This window comes from Columba livia, chromosome 19 (assembly GCF_036013475.1).
Source record: "Columba livia isolate bColLiv1 breed racing homer chromosome 19, bColLiv1.pat.W.v2, whole genome shotgun sequence".
Taxonomy (NCBI): domain Eukaryota; kingdom Metazoa; phylum Chordata; class Aves; order Columbiformes; family Columbidae; genus Columba; species Columba livia.
The window spans coordinates 1,576,375-1,592,501 of NC_088620.1; the positions used below are offsets into that span (position 1 = coordinate 1,576,375).

Below are 16,127 nucleotides of genomic sequence, written 5' to 3' on the forward strand. Positions count from 1 at the left end.
GTGGCTTTTTGTGGAAGCCAGATGCCATCAGGGCTTTTCACTTTGTTTTCTCTGTCCCCTGGCGTTCCACCTCCCTCCTTGTCTCATGACTCCTTTCCAACAAGCAAACACAGCAAGACAGAACAGTGGCTCTGGACACTGGTTTATGTTGTATGGAATTGTTTCCCAACTTCATTCTTGTCATTAGACATCAGTTGTTTTTTCAAACGCCAAGATTTTCTTGAAAACACTTCACATTTGCAAGTCATCTTCCTAGCTTATCACCTTCCTAAACCCAAGCCTCATGTGTGGAAAGCATTTAAACACTGCCAAACTTCAAAGCATGCAAACAGCCACATTCAATGTGCGATTATTCCCACTGAAATCAAGTTTAACACATACAATTATTTTTTGTTTATAGATTAAAAAGATGTAAAGTCAAGCAAGTTCTTTTCAATTTCTCCAATTTCTAGTTATTTTAATTTCTTGTGAACCCTATGAGACTAATTTCACATGTAAAGATTTTTTACATACACGCCTCATACAGAGTTATTTTTTTCCAATTCCAAGTCTGTCCTCAGATACCTTTGCACAAATTCCATTAACTTCAGTACGTGTCTAAAGGCAGAATCTGAAACCTGTAAAGAACTGGGTCAGTGGACAATGGTTAAGTCTCAAACAGAGATTTCTTTTCTGAGTTGTAACGAGAAAAATACCTCTTCCCTCCGGCACTCAGTGAACATTCCCACTTGTCTGTAAACAATACCAAACACTTTACATTTTGTAAGTTCCATTTCATCCTTGTTCACGTAGGAGCTTTCCCTTTACTACAGCTAATAGCCATTTAGTCCTCAATGTAGAACTAGTAGGTGACGCTGGATCACCTGCGCCCCCCACCCCGCGGAGCTGCCCCACTGCACGTTTCAGTGCCCGCTCCACTCAGGGCTTCAAACCGGTAGCTATATCAACATTTTGTAAGGTCCCTCTGTTTTTCTGGGGTTTTTCAGTCCCCAGGAAAACCGCTTTCACATGCTGGTCATGGATACTGGCTCCTGCCTCGCATCTCTTTTTTCTTTAATACTGGTAACATAGTTTCTTTATCATTTTTTTCAGAATACAGCATCATCAGCTATGAGAGCTATAAGCAGGAAAGCCAGTCCAGGAAAAGAGGGGTTTTTTTACAAACTAATTCTACGTTTATTGTGTCAGACATCAGTTAAATAGTCTTAGACTTCAGTCACCATGACTGTTCTCTGCATTAACAGCTCAGATCTGTATACTGTTCTCACAGAATTGGCTTTATTCCATTATATACACTTGTTATAGCACAAAACCTCCATAGTACTTAAAATTAGACCACCCTAACCTATCTCTCTTAAAACATCTGCAGCAAACACACATTATTTCCATCATAGTTATAGATTTAAAAACAAAAAAAATCTTCCTATGCCAGTATTTTGTCCCCCAAAAAAGGAAAATTATGTTAATCACTTTATCTTTACACAAGGTAACTAACTCCAGGTTGCTTTTGGCCCAACTGAAGTCCCCATCTCCTACTCAGTAAACTTAGATTATAAATGCAATTTTCTCCCTTTTTATTCCATGAAGCCTAACAACAGATGTTAACTTTTTTCCAAACCTTAGAGGTTATTTTCCCTGTTAAATTTATATTCTTGTAGTGCAGCGCCAAAGCTCTTCCAATCCCCTGTATTCTAAATTAATCTATCAATCCCCTTTCCTCTGTGTTTTCGCCCTTGGCAAATCATTAGACCAAGGGAGAACTCAACAGAAAAATTCAAGATTTCACTCAGAGCACAGCTGAAAATAACTTTCTTGTGGCTCTGCAGAAGCTTCAGTATTTGAGATGCCATCTCTTGCAGATTTTTCTCTCATGACTTCATTCCCACCTTCGCTACACAGCCACTGACGTTCACAGCTGCCCCTTCCCATTCCCTATCTGTTCCAGCAGCCTTCCTCTGGGCTATATTTTTACTGTGTCTCTATTCGCTGTAATCAATTTCAAATAAAAATGTTCTCACACTAAGTCCTTCAACCAGTCCTTGATTTTCTAGCTATTATCTTCTTGCCCCTTCTCAAGGCCTACACTGATATTTTAAGGCCACACAAGAGATTTAGTTAAACTCAGTCATTGCTTTGAAACCTTTTTGATTCTAGACTTGAAAGCAGTAACTGAGATCTCTCATATTTGTTTCTCCTTCTATTCCTTAAACAGCATGAGATAAAAGTTTGTTACAAAAGTAGAACTACGTGTGTCTGTTCAGAACTACAGTGACACTTTAGCCACAGGCAACAGAAGTTTAATTTGAACAAGCTGGATGTCTCACTACATTTAAAGTTATTTATGCACGCACGTTTCCTGCTTCCACGCTAATGCTGCAAATCGCTCTTTTGAATGGAAGTTACTGTTTCGGTTCAGCACTGCAAATCTCCTGATCCCACTGCCTTCTGCCAGTGCTCCCTCATAGGCCGCTTCAGCACAGCATGCTGTGTATTGATTATTTTGGCACAGAGCTCCACAGACTTTCATCTTTAGAGCCCATATAAAATCAGTTCTGAAAAGTGTAACAAGTTATATTAAATACAATTGCTCTGGACTTATATGTCAAAAGCTGAGTTTGAAAAGGCACTTAACCTAAAAAACCTGGCACAAAGCTTGAAGCACCCATGTGAAAATATCAGCCATTTGAATGTGGAAGCAAAACCATAAAGGTTCTATAGAACACACATACAAAAGTAAAACAAAATCCTCCTACCTAAAGGTTTTAGCAGGCTAGCACTTCTCTGAGGCATCTGATGAACAAAGTACCCGGAGCTCTTCTCTGCAGCCTCCCGGGGTGTCCGCCTGCTCTGGAACTGCCAGGTGTCTGGCATCAGGAACAATTGCCACAGCGCAGCTGAAAGCTATCCTGGACCCATTTCTCTTGACTTCTAGAAGACAAGGACAGAGCTCACTGAACGTTGCACACTTTGTGAAGCCCAACCAGTCTAAACCCACCCTAAAGCTGCCTTGATTTTCATGTCCCCAGACAACCACGGAGGGTTCCACACAGAGAACAACTACTCACATGGAAACACTAATTTACATTTCAATTTCGGGAACTCCTCTGCACCGGTTTAGATTTTGCAGTGGGGTACAAAATCCACCAAGGTCGGGCGCTGCCGAGGCGAGGGTGCCAGGGCGCTGCCTCACACCTCACCCCTCCCTGGGCCGGGGAGTGGGGCTGCCTCTGGGGACTTTCACACTCACGGCCCTGGGCGGCTGCAAGCGGGGCCGGGTGACGATGAAACCACACCCCCAGGCTCCGCCGTGGTGCCTCGACACGGGGGCGACGGCTCCTCCCCGCCCTGAGCGGCGACGGGGCAGGGACGAGCCTCCCCGCACACACACCTGCCTCCCGCCGCCAGGCCCGGCCGCCCCTCCCCGGGGATGGGGACGACCCTATCGCGGCGCTTACGCACTCTGCGCCAGGCACGCTAGCACCTACGGCATTTGCGCAACGGGAGCCCTCTCAGGTGCACCGCCCGCGTTGACGACATTACGGAGAATTCGTAAGAAACACTAACCTCTTTGAGGGGCTTTACGTAAGTGACGTTCCTGGGTGTAGGCTTGGCTGCTCCTACCCCACGCAGCTGCAGGAGCTCTCTGAGCTGCCGAGACCCCTCTCCCCGGGAGGCGGGTGGGATTGCGCAGTTAACGCAAGGAGTAGCGGCCCCAGGTAGGAAACCGGCCGAGCCGAGCCAAGCAGCTTTACGTCAATTCCGTAAGGCTGCGCCGGCCTGCCGCGAGGAGGGAGGAAACGGCTGGTTCCGCGCCGCTACGAAGTTGGCGCGGCCGCCCGGCATCTCCCTACGCAGTTGGCGTAAGGCTCTCTCTCAGGTGCAGGGAGGGGGCGGGCTCACGTTGCCCGGCAGCCCCAGCCTATGGGGGCGCTGGGCGCTGTCACGTGCCGGAGCCCCGCTCGCCGCTGCGGAGCCGGAGGAGCCGGACGGGGCCACGGAGCCGGGACGGGGCCGGGGGGCTGCGCCGGGGCCGGCGGCGAGCGGGGTGAGGCGGGCGAGCGGCCGCGCTGGCGGCGGGTAGGGGTCGAGGTGGCAGACAGCTCTCCCTGCGCGCCCCGGAGGGGAGGCGGGCGCCGGGCACCGCTCCTCCCACTGCACCGGGCACTGCGGGCAGGAGGCAAGGGCAGGACACGGCGCGGGGGGCGGTGCGGGGGATGGGAGGCGGTGCGGGAGCGGGGGGCGCTGCTGCGCGCGCGGAGGGGCGCGGCTGCCGTTGGAGCCGTTGAGGCGGGCGGGGGGCGGGGGGGCTCCCGCGCCCGGAGGGGCCGCCGGCCCGCGGGCGGGGGCGGACATGGGCACTGGGCGCCGCGCTGCGCGCAGGCGGCCGCTCCTCCGTACCTGTCCACGGCGCGCAGGTGTGTGCGGGCGGGCGCTGCGGCCGGGTCGGGACGGGCGGAGGGGGAGGGAGATCGGCCGGTGTGTGCGGGGCGCGGGTCCCCGGGCGGCAGCGCCAGGTGCGGGTGTGACCCGGCGGCCATGGCTCACCCGGGTGCGCTCCGGACCCGCCTCTGGAGCAGCGATGTTCCCGGAGCCCGGCACTGTCCCTCTGGTACCTTCACAGGCTTCCTGGCTGGGAGGAAAGAAATCGAAAAATTATCGGTGTTTTGGTTATTTTTTCTCTTTCACTCTGGATTTGCTTTGCACTGGATTTTGTTAATCATTAACCCACTCTTCTTTTCTGCAAGTGATAACTTTGAAAGGATAACTGAGGAGTCGCGTTCGGGCTACTAAGTAGAGCAAAACTTGAGTTCTGAATCAAAACAGAAATATGCATTATCTAACTAAATGTCTTATTATTTATTTACATGGCTCTGACAATGGTTCTGTGTGGTTTACAGAAAGTAAGACTAAAATGTCCTGCTCCAGAGAGCGCGCATTCCAAATGGCTTGTACAGGGTACAGCAGGACAAAAAATTTATAACATGGGGGGTCCTGGATGTGTCTGGATTTTATTTTTGTGAACTGTGTGCTGTAGTTTGTTAACGTTTTTTAAAAGTTGTGTCATACTTTGTCCTGAAAGCTTAGCAATTCAAAGTGTGGCTAAAGTAAAGAAAGACTTAAGTGGGCATTGTTGTCAGGATCATAAGGTATTTCAAGTCTCCAATTCCAAAAAATGTTTTTACAACTTTAATTTAAATTAAAATAGCTGGGCTATTTAACTTAAATTAAAATAGTTGTGTGTTCTAGTGAGAATTCGAAACCTGCCCTTCTAGGGTAAAGACAGAAAATGGAAATAACTCCCTTCATTCATGCAGAATAATCTGACATTCTTGGAAAGAATGGAGAAGGACTATTTGCAAAACTTGGGCTTATTTTAGTTTATTTTTAAAGATACGGTAACCGTTTTTGAGATACCCAAAGGAAACAACTGTGGAGGCAGAAGAGGGCCTGATGTTTGCAGGAAGATGGAAAAGTGCCTCCTCTACTTGGAGAGGAGGCCTTAAAACCCAAACTTGTGGAGCCGGAAGGGAAGGGAGGCCGAGAGCGTCTCCATTGAGCTGGTAATTGCCATGTTCCTTCATATGCACAAGGTGGTTGCTCAAAGTCTCTGAAAAGCAAGTGTTTTCCAAGAGTGTAGATAGTCCACCCCGTGGATGGGCCGTCAGACGTCGCGAAAGATGGGGTAGTTGTCTCCGGCCAGGCTAGAGAGGAGGAAGAAATCCCTGTCAGGCTGTGGCAGCCTGGAGCTTTTGTTACATTCTTGGTAGTTTGGGGGAAGTTGAACCTGCTGCTGGAAGTTCTTGGCATGTGTCCTGTTCTCTCTGGAACTTTCCAATCATTTTTCTCTGCTTTGTGTTGGTGGAGAATGGAAGGAGAGATGGGGAAGAGAGTGGGTAAGGATTGCTGATAGTGAGGGCTTCGTCCCCAAAGTTCAGAAGCACATGAGAAGAGTAAGCAAATGGAAAGATATAGCAGAGATGGCAAAAGGCATGGCTTGCCTAAGCATTGGAGAAGCAGCTCAAACTCTGGTGGATGTGCAGCTTTTGGTGACCCTTCTTTCTGACTTGTGTTGCTTTTTTCCTGTGCGTGTTCAGTAACGTGATGCTGAAGGTTGCAGAGCTCTCTTCTTTTGAAGGCCCTTAGTTAAGATTCCTCAAAGGCCTGTGTGTGGACTGATTTTTTTTTTAACTGTGAAATCCTGTTTGGAAATAAAAAAAAAAAGTAGTCTAAGAAGCCGCTTCATGTTGTGAAAAGCCTCACTGTAGAATTATAAAAGCTGCACTTTTTCCACGTTGCTTTGGAAGCAGCTGAACTTTGTAACTTGGCATGTAAATAGAGCTCTTTGAAGAGCAGGTCGGTGGCTGGAAGAGGGGAGAGGGAAGTGCCCTGGCTGCTTCACAAGCTTGTGAGTGCGTAGAAACGCCACTGTGAGCAGCCTCGTAGAGGATCTGTTAAAACACACGGGAGGAGTTTGCAGAGTCTTGTCCTTGGTTGTGTCTATTTCCATGGACTGAGCTGGGGGTGGCTGAGGAAGGTACCTGGAACGTGTTGGTCATCACAGGGAGATGCTTGAAGAGCTGGCGTGCCCAGAGGTTTGAGCTGCGCCTTGCTGGGCTGGCCCCAAGCAAGCTGGGGTTTGCGGCTAGTCCAGCTGTGCCAGCGGAGGACTCCAGCTTAGCGTCCTGAATTCTGTAACTTGCTTTGTATCGAGCTTGGGGGGGAGGACTTTTCTGTTCTAACAACATACACATGAGGAGCACTTGGCTGATATACTGTCCTGGATTTGCTATAAACGGAGCAGTATTGGCAAGTAGAGATTACTGCTGTATGTGCTGCAGTGACGAAATTAAAAGGAAAATTCCTGTTATAGATTTAAATAGCAGAAAAACGCAGGTCTCGAACATTTCTGTAGAAACCATAGTTTGAGTACGTTTGTACTCACAGCGTGATTCGACAAATGAAAACTTTGTACTTCATGTTTAAGGAAACCAAAACCTAACCTGCTCTACCTGAATATATTTGCTTATATTTTTTTAATAAAAGTGATGATTAATACGAGCTACAAGACCAGAGACAATATTATTTCAGTTGTACTTCTGCATTTCTTGGCACTTGTGTAGTTTTTCCTTCTCACATGTGAGTCTTTGAGCGCCGATGGCAGCACAGATAGTGGCGCATACACTGTCAGCTCACAGCGGGCACTGATTCTGTGTAACCTCTTTGAAAATCTTAATTTGTGTCCCTTTAACAAAAAGCGCACATAGGAATTCTTACGAATGAGTTAACATAAGCTTCTCACACTTTGGATTTCTGGACTTTATTTCGTAGCTGAATTACCTTATGTTTCTGCTCCTCTAAACATGATGGAAGGGAAGAGGACTGAGAGAATTCTTGGGTGCCACTCCATGTTGGTCTGTTGCCTTGTACTTGAGATTGCTTTGCAACGCGTTAATTAATTAATTTCATTAATTTTCCCTGTGGTATAGGAATGTAGGCAAGGTGCTGGTTATATGAGAAACATAAGGAAAAATACAGAGTATGTCACTCGTGCTGTTACTGAAAGGTACGTAGACCATGGTACTGGCTGCTCTGTCCTGCTGGTTAAACCCAGGAACTCGGGGGCTAATCCAGTGTGTGGATTTTCATATTTGCAGGTTGGCTTCTCAAGCAGTAAAGGCCATGGATTATTAAACCCATGCCCTTGTTTTACTTCATTGGTTTCTCTGTAGCTGTGCAAAATGTTACCATTCTTTTGTAGTAAAATACTTTCATAACATGCTGGTAAATAAAAGATGTAAATGGATGTTGAAGAGGAATAATCTTATGAAATTTAGTTGCTAAGTCATTTTAGGGGATATCTTGGATTGTGAAAACGTAAGTGATCCTGCTGTATGGCTTGATTTAAATTAGTTCTCTTACGTTGTGGTTTGGTGTACCATTTAGGGGCCTCAAGATGCTACTTGTGATTGACATAACAAAATGTAAATTATATGCTGTTTTACTAGTCTCTAATTTATCAGTCATAAGGTTTGTGTACCAATAGTATTAAGCTCTTCTTACAGTAATGTCTCTCATGTCATGTCTACATAGGGGAATTAGATTACACTTAATTGTATGCTTGAAACAAAATTGGGGTGTGTCTGGCATCACAGTAAATTGTGTTTTGCTGCTTCTTGTTCTTTTTGTGGATTTACTTTTAATTGGCTTTATTGAAAAATTGAATGTTTGAGTATCTGGTTGGGAAGAACACTCACAAGATGTCAGAACTCGAAGAAATCTTAGAAAACATAATTAAGATTTTAGACCTTAAACTTTGATGTAGTTAGTGCTGAAGAAGTGAAACAGCAATTGAAGCAGAACTTGGCATTTGGCTTGACAGTAAAATGAACTCAATGGCGAGAAACTGGTGTTGCCTCTTAGTATTTAAACCATAGCAGGAGCAGACAAGGACAAGCTGATTTTAGAGGCTTTGATTTCTCCATTTCCTCTGATTCTTGGGAGGGGAGACACTAAACATGTTTCTTGTTTGACTTGTAACACCACAAGTTTGAGAGTCGGCTTACAAACATTGGGCCTTGACTGCTTCAGTGTTCTCTGGGGCACAGGTGTGATGTGACGTGTGGAAACGGTTCACCCGAGCAACCTCAACTGAGTTGATTCTGACCCTAAACAAGATCTCGGTGTGTTCCTGGTTCAGCGGCAGAGCCGGGACGGGCTCGGGGGTGAAACTCAGGCACAGCGGCTGTGGAGCTGGTTTGGGAACGAGTGTTGCGTGTTTGTAGAAATGAGCTTTGGCAAATCAGTCGCTGTGGAGGCTGAGGAGATGTGAGCCTTGGGAGCAGGGTCCTCAAGAGTAAGTAACCCAGTCCATAAACACGGTATCTCTCTTGAATGTCCTCATATTTGCTGTTTAAATTCATCAAGGAAAAAAGCCAGCATGCTGCACCCCACTGAATTTAGTTGCCATTGTTGAAGTAGGTGACCTCTTAAAAATGCTAGCTGGTATATACCTCAATAATGAAGGTATTTAACTTGAATGGTCTTTTTATAGCCTGCTTAGCAAGTCATTGAATGGCTGTACTAAACATATCACCTGGAAACTGGGTGTAAGCCTACAATAAGAGGGTACAAATCAGTCAGCTTTTTTAAAAAAGAGCTTGTATTAAAAAGAAAAAAGGCATTTGAGCTCTGGAGGTGCTGTGGCTCTGTCGCTGTGTAGTGTGAGCAGAAGAGGTCACCCGGTGTAACCTTATGGAGATAAGATGAATGGGGTTGGGTTGTGGATGTTTTTGCTAACCATAGAAACAAATAACATGTTATCAGTGGATCTGAAAATGCTGACTAATGTGTGTTAACATTTAATCAATTTTGGAGTTGGCATTTGAATACCAGCTCTCTCTGTGGTGTTAATTGTTGGGCCCAAGCCTGGCTTGGTGGCTGGTTCTCCAGTGATGTTCCCAGACATCAGTTCCCCAGCATGAAGACAGGAAGAGGAGTTAGTCATTTATTGCTGTGTTTTGATACTTCTGGGCTGCAGAGGCAGCTCTTTGTATAGGGGAACTTGCTCTTTTTCTGTGCTTGCGGGGTGCTGTAGTTTGCTCTCTGACCCTCTGCGGGGTTAGTACTTTTTTGTTACCTACTTTTCTTGATTTCTGCGTGTATAATGTAGCAAATTTGGAATATTTGCTGGAACGGAAAAACCTCTGGAATAGAAGGGGAGCTGCAGTGCAGTGTGTGTGTGTGTGTGGAGGGAGTGAAGTGCTGGAGAACACGCACAGCCCTGGAGAGCTGGGGCTGTGCTGTGGTGAGCAGGGAACATGGAACTCGGGGGAGGCAGCTGAAGGGAAGGGGTTGTAAGGAACCTGTAAAGCATGGTATGGAAGACTATAAAGTGCTTGTAGAGAAAATGGAGGATTGGAAGGCACCCATAGAAATCTGGGAAGTGTTTAACCCCATCATACAATATATTGTGGTAGTTCTGCACCCCAGAGCCAAGCCTGACCAACTTGAGAGTAGATTAGCAAGAGAGATTTCAGGTTGAATTGTACTTTACTATGGAGGTGGAGTCTAGGAACCTGACTAGCTAATTTTTTTAAAATTATTTTTTATGTAGAGACATAAAAATTGTGCCTAGGTGGGTCTTCTGTCAACGTAAATTAGTAATACTTCAGATTAGTGTTAGTTATGTAACTCCTCACCCTGAAATAAAGAGAGGGGAAAATGTGTATGGTCTCAGTTCTTGGCTTCTGCATTTCCTTTCCTGAACAATAAATGCAGTAAGAACTGGAGATTATTTTCTTCTTAAGTAAACCAGACTGAAATCCTGCCTGAGAACCTATTGGAGCTGGCAGCTGCACTCAAACTGCAGTGAAGGAGCTTGGGCTCATCTTATTTCCCTCGTGAAGACTTTTGCCATTGCTGGACTCAGAAATGAGATCTCAAGATGTCATCTCCGATACCTGCTGGAGCTATTTTGTAAATGCAGATGGTACAGACACTTAGAACATTTGGAATTCTACTCCACTTCCAATCCTAATGTCTTTCCCGTTACTCTCCCAGCTGGTTTAACTCTGCAGAAGATGAGAGGAAAAATAAATGCTCAAGAAATGGTTTCTCCCCACCTCTGCTTTGAAGAATGCCTTTCCCATGTCATAGATTCTTAGTGATCGTCATCTTCTCAGAGAGCTAGAAGTGTCTAGTAAACAGCTGTTCAATGTCCCAATGCTTCGTGATCTCTTGATTTGATGTTTTGATAATTTGACGTAACAAATAGATTAGGGTTTCTTTGGTTATCCGGTCATGCCGTCTGAGTCTTCAATCATATAAAACCATTATTTGTTTCTTTAAAGTAATCAGTTATTCCATGCGGATGACCTTCAAGAGGGGTGGGTGCATCACCGGGCCTCTGTAGGCTTGACGTGTAGTGTTTCTTACGGATGCGTCCCATGGTGTTCCACGGTGTGCATCCCTGTCCAGCCCAGAGCGACTGGGAGCATTCCTTCTAAAGCTGGAAACTGGTACAAAGCCCGCTGAGTAAACTCCGCGATACTGGGCATGGGGCAACGTTGTGATCCAGTGCGGGTCTGGTGATCAAACCGCAAGTATTGATTATGGGAGCAGTTGGTCCCTTTTCAGGTTCTGCCGCTGATTTACTGCACAATTTAATTTCTTGTGTCTGAAGTTCCCCTATAATGACCTGAAATGTTCTTCTCTCCTATAAAAACTGTTATTTTAGAACCAGTAATAAATATGCTCTGGTAGATAGAGTGGCAAGTGTTCTAGGAAAGCCAGGAAGAAAGGCAAATCCTGGGAAGGTGAGGGGGAGACAAGGCTGAGAACTTCTTTGCTTCTGGTGGGTGAGGGTGGAATTGGTGGCTGCCAATGAGATGAGCTCAGAGAAGAGCTCATTCTGGCTGAGCCCGCATCTGTACACACCTCCTCATCTCTACAGATGGCCAGGAGGCTGAAGAGAGAACACAGTTGTCTAAATTTGTGTGAGAGAAAAGAATCATGACTCCCACCTTGGAGGCAAACAAGAACCTCCTGGAACGGGGGTATTTTTGACAATTAAAAGAATTTGGTTGGATTTTCAATCTTAGCAAGTTACATGAAGCCTGACATAGTTTGTAGTTGCTAATTTTTTTTTTTTAATATATATATTACTTTGTAGTAAGAGATGGTCGGCTGGAGCTGTACTCTTTACTCCTTCAAAACTAGCCCGCTGAGGAATAAATTTGATCTGGAAGTCTTCTTTGCATGCTTATGCTTTAACAACTTGTAAGATACTTTTCCATTCCAGATTTCACAGTACTTCACTTTTTAGAAAAAGCATCTGTCTCCGTGTAAATAGTGATGGTGCTATTTGAATCAATCATGATAAAAGGCACAAAAAGAAAAGCAAAATGTTTTTGTCTTCATGTTTCTTTTTTACTAATGTTAGTGTGGGAATAAGATTGTCTTTTGCAAGGTTATTATTTCCGTGCAGTCTGCTTTATCTTTTGGGGGAACTCAGTCATTTTTCTTTTGTTGGCCCATGAGATACAGGATATTGTTTAAAGCAGGTAGCTGGGAGTCAGCATTTTATAAGGAATGAACTCTTGACCAAAAATCTATTTTTGTGGATGTGGCCTCATGTAATAAACCAATAATAATAAGAGCAGTTTACAGAGTAAATCTTTGGCAGTTCTCTGATTAAACCGTGTTCTTTACAGGCAGGGGTTGAATACCAGATATTCCTGAATTGTGACTCTATATATTGTTCCCCTCCATCCCAAACACTGAAGAACCTGAAACTGGAGAGTTCCTCACCCTTTTACAAACAAACGAGCGATGTTGTTTAACTTCTTGCTGTGGGCTGGGAGCCTGAGCTTCACGCCAAGTTTGTGTGAAACAAAGCAAGGCTGCAGAGTTAGGAGCAATCTCCTGCAAAGAACGCTCATATGGAACTGCTGGGAAAGCCACAGCTGCTGAGGCACTGTGACATATTAAAGGAGATTCTTGAAAGAGAAATGAGAAATGGCCTGCCTTGAACATTCTTTAATAAATTACAGTTCTTGGTTGAAAAACTTAGCAAGTGCCTAGGTGCAGTATTTTCTGTTCCTTAATATAGATTCTGCATTAGTGTTAAAATAACCGTGTGTTACAAATGGATCTGTTTTTTCTGTGCAGTTGGGTAGTAACATACCTCTGTTTTGGTTCCTGTTGAGATGCTTCCAAGTGTGCTTTTAGTACTGCAACATAAGTGTAGTGTCATTGTCATAACAGCATTCCACCCGGGTGAGGAGTTGCAGCAGCACCGTGCAGAGACGTGGTCGATCTCTCCTGTCCAGGATGATGTTGGTCATCCTTCCAGCACCACGCCTGCAAAGCTTTCTGTGATGGCTGTGTCGAGTTTGGTGAAATTCTGGAGTGGAACAATATACTGAAATAGTATTAAGGGTAAAGGAGATTCAGGAGAGGTTGCAGAGAAACAGGCAAATACAGAGTTGAGCTGAGCTGATGGGGATCAATGAGTTGCCCAGTGAGGTAAGAGAATCCAGCTGAAACTGTCAAATATTCCTTAAGCATTTGGAGTATCCATTTACTGATGCTTCTGCAGTTACTGCAGGGCTTGAATATCATTGTACTAGTGCTTCTGCAGTTGCTGTAGAAACTGTTGGCTCGGGCTGTCTCCTTGCAGTTCTCCTCCAGAGCAAGAACTGCTTGAGGAGAGCTTGGCTGGGCTTGGGACTCGGTGGTACGTTTACTGTTTGCCTTCACTCTGCAATCTGTAATCTTTATTTTAACTTAAATCCCTTGGCTAACTTCTTTTCTTTTGCTTCTAAATGTTTGATCTGTATGTGGTACTTGCAGTGAGGGAGTTCTCTTGGGGCAGAACAAAGACTTGCTTTCTGTTTGCACTGGCCACGACTGATTTGCAGTAGTCGACTGGTTTTACTGCCAGTTTTAGCAGGTGCACCTTGTCTCAATGAGTTCTCTTTCCCCTCACACAGTACAGTAGCAAATCTCATGTACAGTACATAGACTGAATGTTGGTTGAGAGCTGAGAAGTGCTGGGTAGCTTTTAGGCCTCTCTCTGTGTTTATCTGCTGTTCAGGAGACAGAATTGCTTGTCTGGAGATCTAAATGTCCAGAATGTGTGTAGTCCAAGGGAAGCAGTACGTGTTTGTCACATGTGCGTTTGCTTTTCTTTTGTTGGTTCCCTAGAAGCCAAAGAAAAGACGTGAGAAAAGGAGAAAACCAGTATAATCGGTGGGGAGGAGAAGTGGCTGTTTGGCAGAGCCGGGGTTGCCGTATGGAAGCGCACGCTGCGGTCTGCTCGATGCCTGTTCGGAGTGAGCTGCTGCTGGGCGGCTGGAGCTTGGTGTGAAGATGGAGGAGGTTTGTTTGAGCTGTGGTTGGGTGCAGGCAGGGGAGCGGTGACACACGCACTGCTGGTCACCCAGGAGCTGCCAGTTTCTTTGTGATTTCGAAGTCAGATGCTTTCTGACCCTCCATCTGTTTCAGTTGGGTTTGGGTGTTCTGGATGACTACACAGTATCCAGTGTGAAGGCTGTTTCTTTTGACTGGTTGATTTGTTGTTGTTTTGAGAGAGAGGAGTGAGCTCCCTAATCTTCCATAACCTGCTCCTATGCCATGTAGAGCTTTAAAAATGCCAAGTGGCAAAGACAATTGGCTTTGGTTTTTTCTTCAAAACCAAACCGTAGGCTGAAATTTGTCCAGAGTGAGAAGCTCAGTGCTGAGGAGTGGGCTGCTCTGAAAGTGGGGCTGCTGAGCTTCCCCTTGTGCAGAACGGCTCAGGTCCCTTGTCCCAGAATGGCTGGTGTCCTGCAATGTTCTGATTTTTCTGGCTCCTGTTCTTCCTGAGAACAGACAGTTTGTGTCCTGCTGCCTAACAAAAGAGGGACTCCATTGTCCTCTTTTGAAAAAGACACGTAAGGTTCCCAAGTCCACATCAGTTTTCCTTACAAAAGAGCGGAGTGCTCAAAAAATTTGATGCTTGAAAATAGGACACATTCTGAATTAGACTCTTGAGTTTAATCACACCACATTCAGATATCGAATTGCTAATTTGAATCTCATGAATCTACAGGTAATTGTTGTCAAGCATGTACTGTAGAGTTTGCCAGGCTGGCCTGTGAAGGATCGCTCTGGTCCTGCGAGCGAGACTGAATGGCAAAAGCCATGCAGCGTCTGTTCCAATCAAAGTGAAGAAGCCTCAGGGAAGGCTGGACAGCTAGAAAGGGGGTCGAGTCTGTGCTTGGTGTGTACAGGAATTGACAAACTTAACTGCTTTTCTGAGTCCTACCACTGATTTACTGTGGCACTGGGCAAGTCACCGAAGTTGCTGGGCAGTGGGGTCTCTTTGACTGCAAATGGCACAACAGAAGTGGTCTGAAATTCTTCTGTGTGTAGCTGAGCTCTGATTTTTTTTTGCTAATGAAAGGAGTTGGAGCTTGATGCTGCTATCGGGATGGAAGAGACTGAGTAATGGTTTTTAGTCTCTGCTGTCAAGTCCAGCCTGGAGATTCCAATGTCCCACAGGTTAGCAAGGGAACGGTGGGTAGTACTGTCTGGTTACCAGTAGATGGAGAAGTAGTTTCCCAGATTTCTTTGGTTTGTAAACTCTGAGCTGTTTAATTCAATTTATTGTTCATGGTGTTGCAAAAAGCCTCAGTCTCGTGGCCGCAGAGACAATGCTGATGAACTCGCAGGGGTTGGCGGTGTCTTCCACAAAACAGCCCGGTGACACCTGCCTGCTTTGCTGGGTGTCTGGTTACAGTATTTGAGATCAGAGCACCTAGAAATGCGATATATTCTCCCCATAGTAAATGGAAAAAAATTACCACAAGCACTTTGAACTAATACAGTTGTGTGAGTAGTTGTATTCAGCAAACTATGCTTATTCTCCAATGGAGATAACTTTGATTCCTCTATTAGCTTTTAATTTTCATGGCTATATTCCAAGAGGAAAAAACACTACTTAAGTTTTGTTCTTAGCACAGGGATAAATGGAATGTCTCTGTCACTTGTCTGAAACCATGTGTTGAAAGGCGTGATTTCTTTTCCTAACAGTTTTGCAGAGTAATAGGACAGAATATGATTTGGATTACAGAGGACACATGCTGGGTCAGTTTAAAGCCTGCCAAGTTTTAATTTGCAATTTCTAGAAAATTTAGAGCAGAAGCATCTGAGTGCCTGCAGAAATCATCATTCTAAATTTAACTTGTGGTTTTTGTCTCGGTAAAGCGTGAAAGTGTCTGGTAGTATTTGCCCACTGAATTTCGGGGACAACCTTTTCTTGTGTCCAGGGTCTGCACTGGTGGTTCGGGTGTTGTTTTCCTGGTCCTGCAGTGTAGGAGCTGTAAATGTTTCAGAGCAAAATGCCAAGTGAAGAAGTGTCAGCTAGCTTTGATGGCATCCTTTCTGTTTCTCTCAAAACAAGCAAAAAGCCTTTGGAAGAATATTCTTTCACCTTGTTGTTGTTTTCTTTAACATATTTCTGTAGTTCATTAGTGATGAACTAACGTATTGAATGGCTCTCGGTGGCCCCTGCCTGCTCTGTTGCAGTAAGCGTAGGAGTTTCCAAATATCACGGAGAATGCCGAATACAGAGACTTTGTCTT

The 16,127-nt window shown here is 45.3% G+C and overlaps 2 protein-coding genes across 26 annotated transcripts in view; one reads left to right on the forward strand and one right to left on the reverse strand.

Moving 5' to 3' along the window:
- Positions 1-3,705, reverse strand: part of CRB2 (crumbs cell polarity complex component 2) — a 51,580-nt gene extending 47,875 nt beyond the window's left edge. Inside the window, exons 1-2 of one of the 3 annotated variants that reach the window (XM_065035429.1) lie at positions 3,565-3,705; positions 2,754-2,928 (exon numbers count right to left, since the gene is read on the reverse strand). In XM_065035429.1, coding sequence (XP_064891501.1) covers positions 2,754-2,871 — 118 coding nt within the window. In that variant the 5' untranslated portion in view covers positions 2,872-2,928; positions 3,565-3,705. Of the gene's footprint in view, positions 1-2,753; positions 2,929-3,065; positions 3,188-3,388; positions 3,414-3,564 lie in introns of those variants that run through there. The other 2 variants (XM_065035430.1, XM_021280251.2) reach the window with 2 other exon arrangements.
- The window catches only part of STRBP (spermatid perinuclear RNA binding protein), a 58,339-nt gene continuing 45,521 nt past the window's right edge, over positions 3,310-16,127 (forward strand). For 10 of the 23 annotated variants that reach the window (XR_010467155.1, XR_010467154.1, XM_065035477.1 and 7 more), the window contains exon 1: positions 3,913-4,045. The gene's annotated coding sequence lies outside the window, so the exon portion shown is untranslated. Of the gene's footprint in view, positions 3,717-3,912; positions 4,046-4,080; positions 4,178-4,269; positions 4,416-16,127 lie in introns of those variants that run through there. The other 13 variants (XM_065035465.1, XM_065035472.1, XM_065035459.1 and 10 more) reach the window with 9 other exon arrangements.